The sequence below is a fragment of the Euleptes europaea genome, chromosome 11 (genome assembly GCF_029931775.1).
Source record: "Euleptes europaea isolate rEulEur1 chromosome 11, rEulEur1.hap1, whole genome shotgun sequence".
Lineage (NCBI taxonomy): Eukaryota > Metazoa > Chordata > Lepidosauria > Squamata > Sphaerodactylidae > Euleptes > Euleptes europaea.
In genome coordinates, this window is record NC_079322.1 from 3362281 (window position 1) to 3372023 (window position 9743).

The 9743-nt window shown below is 45.8% G+C and overlaps 1 protein-coding gene across 1 annotated transcript; it reads right to left on the minus strand.

Moving 5' to 3' along the window:
• Positions 1-7584: 7584 nt before the first annotated feature.
• On the minus strand, positions 7585-8517 carry LOC130484757 (putative protein FAM10A4). Its single transcript, XM_056857842.1, has one exon. The coding sequence runs from the start codon at positions 8515-8517 to the stop codon at positions 7585-7587; it is 933 nt and encodes a 310-aa protein (XP_056713820.1).
• Positions 8518-9743: the final 1226 nt, after the last annotated feature.

Consider the following 9743-nt stretch of genomic DNA (forward strand, 5'->3'; position numbering starts at 1 on the left):
CCTGGGCATTGGCACAATCTGCCAGCTCCCGCAACAGACCACACTTTCCTTCATCACCACCACAGCGGAAAGGCAACACAACTACAGCACATATAAATAAAATACATGGGGTTGAGTCCAGCAAAAAAATAAAAATAAATTGTGCTTAGAGCTCTTGTGCAAGTAGAAACATAAGAAGATCACAGGAAAACCTTAGTGCAACATTCAAATACAAGCCCAATGTATTGTTTCCCCACTGGTGTTTCCACTTGTGCAACATCGTATGCAAACAATTTCTGACCACTATAAGGTATAGGGAAAGTGTTGGGTATGGGACAAAATCTTGCACAAGCAGAACAGTGCTCAGTACATTTATGTTTCAGCTTGCCCATTGCTGGATCCAACCCATCAATCTGTTGGTGTGGTTAATAATAATCCCTTCCAGGTATCAAGGCAATGTGTGCCTTTAAGACGATGTTTGGTTTCCCTTGCTCTTGACCGTGATGAGGTCTTTGTAGTTTAATGTTAATGGAAGAGATATAGCTGTTGGCACATCCAGCGTGGTGTAGTGGTTAAGAGTGGTGGTTTGGAGCGGTGGAGTCTGATCTGGAGAACTGGATTTGATTCCCCACTCCTACACGAGTGGTGGATGCTAATCTGGTGAACTGGATTTGTTTCCCCACTCCTCCACATGAAGCCAGCTGGGTGACCTTGGCCTAGTCACACTCTCTCAGCCCCACCTACCTCACAGGGTATCTGTTGTGGGGAGGGGAAGGGAAGGTGATTGTAAGCCGGATTGATTCTTCCTTAAGTGGTAGAGAAAGTCGGCATATAAAAACCAACTCTTCTTCTGGAGACTGAGGAAGGTGGAGTTTGGGAAGAGGAAAGACTTCAGTGCCGTATAATGCCATAGTGTGTCCTCTCTCCAAAGCACCCATTTTTTCTCCAGGGGAACTTTTCCCTGGAATCTGGAGATCAGTTGGAATTCCAGGAGACCTCCAGGCCTCACCTGTATGTTGGCAACCATACTTAAAGGACGGGGCTTCAAAGCCCTGAACAGGCTGCTTTTCACATAAGGATTATGTGCAATCTTTTTCTCATATGAAAAGGTTTATACAAGCACTTATACAAGGATGTCAAGGAAAGCGTTGGAAAGAGGAAAATATAACCAGAAAAAACACTTTCATTGGACTGAGCCAGCAGTATGAGACAGTAGAATATTTGCTGGAATTACTGTCCAGAAGAAATGTTTTATCTGCAATACGAAGACTGCAAAATTGTGCTCAGCCCTGGATATGTCAACAACCATCATCATCTAGGGTTGCCCTAAATGGTGGTGAAGGTATTGAGTACATGCTTCACGCATTGGAGTGCGGCAGAGTCACAGTGTAATTGTTGGTTGCGTATATTCTGGAAAGTTCACTGCTTAAGGAATGTTTGTAGACTGCCAAATGCATTGGGGCTCTCTGTGTAAATTTCCACGCTTCCATGCTGCGTATTTCCCGGCTCACGTTTACTCTGGATGGGTTTACTAGCGCTGACCATACACAGCTGTTCCTAGATCCTAAAGGGCATTTTGGGATTGATTAACCATCTGCTTGTTCTTACTCTAACATCCAACTGACAACAACATAAGGGAATTTGTCTTAAATAATCTGAGAAAAAAATGTGGGCAACAGAAACATTGTGTTCCCGTCAGCTGTCGTGATTGGCGCTCCTGATGTCACTTTGTGTAATAGGATTTGATCGGAATTTTGGGATGTTCTCTGTACAACATCAAGTCTGTGGTTGGGGGGGGGGAGCGTGATGAAAGATTAATAGTAAACAACCTGTTCCATAAACTAGTTAAGCTCGTGTTCTTTGGATTAAAGCCAGCTAAATCCCAAATAATGACGTGGGACTACCCCAGTGGAGATGAATGCACTCCTGCTGAATTCAGCTACAAGTTACTAAACCTGAACTGTTGCTTCAGAGAGCCAAAGAGCAGTTCCTTTACCAACTTTGTTACCGGGACAGACTGGAGACCCGGAAACTGGCACATATGTCTAGGTGAGATTAACTGGGATCCTGTCACTGTTAACCTGTAAGGTCTGGAGCCCCACCCCTCACCATGGGACCACCAAGTCAAGCCCCAAAGCAGGTTTTGGGATGCGCAGACCTGTTTTTTAAAAAACGTTTTGCACTTCTAAAGCTATCTAAGTGGAAATAAGTACCCCCTGGAAGTTGGGGCTCTAAATCACACACCTTTATCTTCAACACATTTATGCAGAACTAAGAGCCCATCAATTTATGTGGAGCGAACATCTAAAAAGAGATGCCTGAGCTTTCCCATTTCATCCACTTCTTTTATGACATTTTTATGGCATTTTATGCCATTCGTGTTATGCACCATTTTAAAGCCATCTATACCCATAAACAGTCATCAATCTTGCCACTGAATCTTGTTATTTTTGGACAAGGGAAAGGGGTCCATCATTTCATCCAATGCATACAAGAACCTTCAGCTTCCAGATTGAACCAAGAAGTTGGTCGGGATCCCTGGCACAGGGAGGAAGAGGTTCGGTCAGCATTCTGCTACTGCTTGGCCACCGGTTGGCTAGCCATCCCCACTGTGGTCAAAGGCTACTAGCCAATCAGACACCAAGTTTCTCATGCCGCCAACCCCCCCCCCCCGCATTTCCTTCTGATAGCAGCTAGAGAGGATGTACCTGATGGAGAAGGGACACCATCCATATTGGCCATCACTAGTGCAACCCTGACCTGGGTGGCCCAGGCTTGCCTCATCATATTAGACACTGGAAGCTAAGCAGGGTTGGCCCTAGTTAGTACTTTGATGGGAGACCACCAAGAAACTTCAAGGTTGCCACACAAAGGCAGGCAATGGCAAACCATCTGTGTATGCTTTTTGCCCTGACCTGGATGGCCCAAGCTAGCCTGATCTCATCAGACCTCAGAAGCAAAAAAGGGTCAGCCCTGGTTAGTTCTTGGATGGGAGACCACAAAGAAGTCCAGGGTGCCCACGCAGAGGCAGGTAATGGCCAACCACCTCTGAATGTCCCCTGCCTTGAAAATCCCAAGGGGTCGCCATAGGTTGGCTGTGACTTAATGGCACTTTCCACCACCACAGTGCAATTAAGTGGCCTCAGGTATAACTCCCATGTTGTTTCTTCCAACAAAGCCATATAAGAACCTGCTTGGGCCAGAAGCATCTGACGTTGGATATGCTCCACTAGGTGATCAACGAGAGTTGCTGCCAACTTCCACTTAGGAAATTCCTGGAGATTTCAGAGCAATGCCTGAGGAGGGCAGGGGTCAAGGAGGGGAGGGATGTCAGCAGTGTCTGACCTCCATAGAGCCATTTTTCTCCAGGGGAACTGACCTCTGTTGTCTGGAGATCAGTTGTAATTCTGGGAGAACTCCAGGCTCCACATAGACTGGTAACCCAAGTTAATGAGGGTGCAAGCCTAAGAAGGTCTACCTGGCAGTAAATTCCATTTCATTCAATGGGGCTTGACTCCCAAGGTAGTATTCTGAGTATTTCAGCCAAAATCCATTGAAATCAATGGACTTGCCATGGGGCAGTCCCTGGAGAATGGGTCCTCCTCAGAGGAGGAACTCTACCAGGAAAATTCAGCCCCAATGGAGCTGCCTCTGACCTCGCAGCCTGAAGTGGGGCCTGATTCAGCACAGCCGGGCGAGGAGGCTGACAGCCCTGAAGCTGGTGACTCTCCAGAGCAGGAACAAGACTTGCAGTCAGAAGTCACGGCAGAACCAAACCCATCCTGCTCAGAGCCTGGACCCAGTGGCCCAGCTGTGAGCCCTCAAGCTACTAAGGCAGCAAAGGCTGACAGGTGGAGGCAGCAGCAGAGAAAGGCACTGGTGGCTAAAAGACACAGTGTCCGGCTGGAAGCCTACTTGCGTGTGCTGGAACAGCAGCAGAACAATGAGTCCTCTCAGGAGGAGGACTGACAGAAAAGCCTCAGCTGAACAGCCCAGGGTCGAGGAAGCAAAGCATACCTGAGTAACCTGCTGCCTTCCACACCTGAACAACTCTGTGCCTTTAGACCTTGGACTGGCTGTTTGGACCTCTGACTCTCTTTGACCCTCGACCTTGGACTGGCTACCTGGACTACAAACTGTACCTCTGATTTGGCAAGTACTGGACTCTGATTTCTGGCTTTGACAAATGGACTTATTCTTTGGACTCTGTTTTACCCTCTCCCAGCTGTTGCCAACCTCCTGGAGCAGATTCTTCCTGAGTTGGATGCATAGGTTCTTATTTTATACAGCACCGTCTTATGTATTTACGCATGAGTAAGCCTTCCCTATGTTCCATGTGACTTACTCCCAGATACATGCACATGAAGTTATCCTTTATACAACCTAGGTTCCAGACTGAGGATTTTCTGGGTACATTTTATAATAGCAAAACTCTGTTTCTCCAGGTGTAGGCTGCTTGTAAGAGAAGGGTGAATACCTGTTAGGAAAATCCTTATGAAAAAAAGATGGAAGGCTAACAGGGTTGTAAATATAACACATCATTTCTGATAGCTGCAGCTTCTTTTAAGAAATACTATCATGTTTTTCAATCAAACGTTCTTGATGCATTACATTGTTTGATGCAATGCAAAATCTGCTAGTTGCCCCACTGGGACCATTGCTGCCTTGGGATGGATGGCCACATTTAAGTTTGCCAGTTCCAGCCTGGGAAATTCCTGGAGATCTAGGAAGGGATGCTTGTGGAGGGGGGGGATTGGGGAGGGATTTCACCTTGAATCTATGGTTTACCATGGAGCTTTCCCTTTGAAGCTGCCATTTTTTCCAGGGGAACTGATCTTTGTAGTCTAGAGATCATTGTAATTCCAGGATAATTCCTGTCCCTAGCTGGAGTTTGAAAACCCTAAATACCCTGGACACATTCAAGAGTATGTCACACATATAGCCACTTGAAGTCCTGGCTATAAGGAGAAAGACAACAAGTGTTTTTAAATAAATAAATGTTTCTGTTTCAGTCCGTGAAATGTTGGAGGGAATGTACCATTGCTAAAAGGTGCAATGTGATAGAAATTAAAAGTACTGGGGAAACTGTAAATGGTTTTCCATGTTACACTGTTCATAAATTAACAGGGTGTGTGCACATGTTCACAAGCTGGATGTTGTTTAGGGAGAAGAAATACCTTGAAATAGCACTGGAGTTGACTGGCAAGGAAGCAACAGAATCTGACATGATTTTCTTCCTTTGTGTTTTTATGGTGGTTTTTTTTTTTTTTTTTTTAATAAAAAGGCCAATGAAGAGAGCCCCAGCTGGCCAGGAATACATCATTTCTGTGAACATGAAGTTGACACTATTTTCTTTGCTTGAGAACAAATTTGTGGTGACTTATGTGTGGTAAGTCCAGAAACCTGGGATGGGGAGGGAGCTCAGGAGTGTGATGCTGTAGCTGCTGCATTATAAAGCTGCCATTTGCCCCAGAGGAAGTGATCACTGTAATCCTGAGATCAGCTGTAATTGTGGGAGAACTCCAAGCCTACCTTGAGGTTGGTGGCCTACAGTTCATCTTGGCTGTTTGCAGTCTAGCCTGATTGCAGTCACCCCCCCCCAAGCCCCCCCCCGAGAATTGTTATGCAGTTTGACAACATTGCCAAGGGTGAGAGAGGTGTGGAATCTCTGGTGGTGGCCTCCCGCCAGTAGGAAATAAGACTTTGATGTTTGGGCTGAGTGGATGGGGGCAGATATTCTTGCATGTGAATGAGTTTGGGCTTGGTAGCTGTTCCTCCTCTGCTGCAGGTATTTAAGTCAAGGCATGTTAGCCCATCCCTTGTTTGTGTGGCTCTGCGTAAGCCAGGCTAGTGAAACAAGCACCAGGCCAAGATACTGGAATGAGTCTTTGTTTTACATTGAAGCGATTTGTATTTATTTTGTCAGTTGCTTTTGGTTTCCAGATATGTGAGAAAAGCAGTATATAAATGAACGAACAAATCAATCAATCAATGAAGCAGTGGGATGCCAGCTTTTACATGATGGAGAGATGGAATCACCAGAGGGTGCTCAGAAATAGGGTTGTGCAAAACAAAACAAACAAAACAAAAAAGCCCAGTAAATTTTGTGTTCAGGTTTATTGGGCCCAGTTTTTTTCCGGCAAACTTGGAATAAGCCAAATACCCATACTGGTAAATTTCAGTATTGGGCTTATTACTGGGTTTACTGAAAATTTCGGGCCCATTATAGTCTATGGGGATTTTTTCGAAGTTCCTGAGGGGGCATTTTTGGAGGTAGAGTCCCAAAATTAGCAGAGTGTCTGCAAGGGACTCTCCTTAAACAGTCACCGAAGTTTGGTGAACTTTGGGACAGGGGGTCCAATTTTATGGACCAGCAAATGGGTCACCCCCATCCTCCAGGCATTTGCTTGGTTTTCAAGTTCAGAAGTTCAGTGTTGCTCTGTGTGTTAAGTGCCGTCATGTCGTTTCCAACTCATGGTGACCCTATAAATGAAAGTCCTCCAAAATGTCCTATTTATGACAGCCTTGCTCAGATCTTGCAAATTGAGGGCCGTGGCTTTTTTTATTGAGTCAGTCCATCTCTTGTTTTGTCTTCCTCTATTCCTGCTGCCCTCAACTTTTTCTAGCATGACTGTCTTTTCCATTGACTCTTGTCGTCTCATGACGTGGCCAAAATGTGAAAGCTGGACAGTGAAGAAAGCTGATAGGAAGAAAATCGATTCCTTTGAAATGTGGTGTTGGAGGAGTGTGTTACAGATATCGTGGACTGCCAAAACAACAACAACAACAACAAAAAAACAGTGGGTTATAGATCAAATCAAGCTTGAACTGACCCTAGAAGCTAAAATGACTAAACTGAGGCTATCGTATTTTGGTCACATCATGAGACGACAAGAGTGTTGCTCTACCCACTTTCTAAAAACACCTGGCAGAGAGGAGGAAAGGTGTCTGCAGGTTCCATGTCACCCGTGGGCACCATGTTGGAGACCCTTAAGATACACCCTTGGCTTCGGGGCCCATTCACAGCTGCCTGCCGTGCTCCTGAATTAAGGTCCTTTCTTTGACTATACACATTTTAATGTAATGAATTAGCCTCGTTATTAAGCCTTCGTGGTTTATTTTTAGCGATTACCCACAAGTGTCATGTTTTTTTCCTAAACCTTCCTTGTACTACATGTTATCTTAGAGGGGAGCCATCTCATTAAAGTCATTCTTGAACATTAATTTGGACTGGAAAAAAGAAGGGTTGGTTTTTATATGTTAACTTTCTCTGCCACTTAAAAAAGAATCAAACAGGCTTACAATCCCCTTCCCCTCCCCACAGTAGACACCCTGTGAAGTAGGTGGGGGCTGAGAGAGCTCTGTGATTAACCCACAGTCACCTAGCTGGCTTCATGTGTAGGAATGGGGAAACCAGATTAGCGCCCACCACTCATGTGGAAGAGTGGGGAATCAAACTCTGTTCTCCAGATTAGAGTCCACCACTCCAAACCACTGTTCTTAACCACTACACCACACTGGCTCTCAAGATGTTTCTCCTTCCCACCCAACGGTGTGTTTATTTAGTTAAGAAGCCACTCATTTAGTTGAGAATCTGCCTTCCCATTAATGTTTTCGAGTGAGCTTGATAAGCAAGTCTTTCTTTCGGTATTTGTAGATGTTTTCAGGATTCCAAACAACATCCAGGAAAGCCATCATCATCCTGGGATCCAAGAGCGTGAAGAAGAATTTGAGATGCTTCCGACCGGCTCTTGCCAGTTCATCCCAGGAATTCTCCTCACGCTGGACTGATTCTTGCTCCTCCAGAGTCAACCTCACTTTCTCCAGCTGCTCCTGAATTGCTTTTAGCTCTTGCCTTTGCTCATATTTTTTATGATACTCTGCAATCTTCCGGAGTCTGAGCTGCACCATTTGAAGCAAAGCGTTAGTTTCTTCATCACAGTCCCATTGGCAAGCCGTGGCAAAGTCCTCAGCCGCTTTCTTCCATTGCCCCAGGAGGATGTAGGCCTTCCCCCGCCATTTATACGGCAGTGCAGATTTGGAGTTGAGCTCAGAGGCCTTGTTACAGTCTCTGATAGCAGCAGTTGGTTTCTTCAGTTTCACAAAGACACTTGCTCTGTTCACGTACATCACGCTGGACTGGGGGTTCAACTTGATGGCCTCAGTGAACAGCTTGACAGCTCTTTGGAGATGGCCTTTCTCAAGAGCATCGAAAGCTTCTTCTCTCTTTTCATCGGCCTGATCCATCATCTCGCTGGTGAGCCTCACGTTTTCATCTCCCATCTCTTGGAGGACATCTTGGTCTGGCTCAAGGATCTCGCCGTCCTCATCAATGTCAGAATCGCTTTCATTGCTGTTGATGACCTCAAATTTGTCTTCCTCCTCAACTGCTTTTCTGCCAAAGGCATCTGTGTAAGCATTTAAGATGTTCTCCACATGGGCCCTCAGCACTTTAAGCTGCTTAGCTCCCACGAGGTCAGGATCCTGTCTGTATGCATTGACCAGTGCCTGAAGATTCTTCACTCTCCTGAGATCCATGGAGAACAGACAGAATGCAGTCAAGAGAAAGCTAAAACTGTTAACATATCATAGAGATGCAATTTAGACCAGCCATCTGATCTTGTTTCTATAACTAGCACCACCAGGCTGATCCTCACTGTATCTTGATGTCACAATCCATGTGCATTCTGATGACATCATCAGGACTGACACAGCAAATCTTAACACGTCATAAGAAAATTTTTACAGCACGGTTACAACTTAAACAATACTCTGGACCACTACAGAGTTGTCTACTATATATTTTGATCAATGCGATCCACATCTAGAATGCTAGTATGGTGTAAAGGATAGAGCAGGGGTCCCCAAACATTTTGAGTTTGTGGGCACCTTGGAAATTCTGACACAGGGTGGTGGGAGCAGGCACAAAAGGGCCCCAGTGGGAGACAGAGCCACAAAATGGCCACTGCAGGAGAAGGAGACACACACACATATGTATGTGTGTTAAGTGCCATCAAGTCGCTTCCGACTCATGGAGATCCTATGAATCAATGTTCTCCAAAATGTCCTATCGTTTACAGCCTTGCTCAGTTATTGCAAACCGAGGGCCATGGCTTCCTTTATACAGTTGATCTGTCTCATATTGGGTCTTCCTCTTTTCCTGCTGCCTTCAACTTTTCCTAGCATGGTTGTCTTTTCCAGTGACTTTTGTCTTCTCATGATGTGACCAAAGTACGACAGCCTCAGTTTAGTCATTTCAGCATCTAGGGCAGTGATGGCGAACCTTTAAGAGACCGAGTGCCCAAACTGCAACCCAAAACCCACTTATTTATTGCAAAATGCCAACACGGCAATTTAACCTGAATAATGAGGTAGCACATACCCATCAGGGCTAGTAACCCGTGATGGACTTTTCCTCCCAAAATTTGTCCAATCCCCTCTTAAAGGCATCTAGATGCCATCACCACATCCTGTGGCAAGGAGTTCCACAGGTTAATTATATGCTGGGTAAGTGGGTGTTCCTCTTTTAGTAGGGGATTTCACTGAAAGGTGGGAGGGGCCGCAAAGCCCGCGCTCTGCTCCTCTCCAACCCCACCACGGGAATCACTTTCGCCACAGACTCAACAGGCTGCCGACTGTGCCGCACCCTCATGCCACAAGTGAGCTGCCCGGTATGTGAGCCACCCTGCCACATGTGACAGGGGAGGGAGGAAGCACTCTCATTGGGCTGCTGGGCAGAGGAGCGGGTGATGTGAGAAATGCCC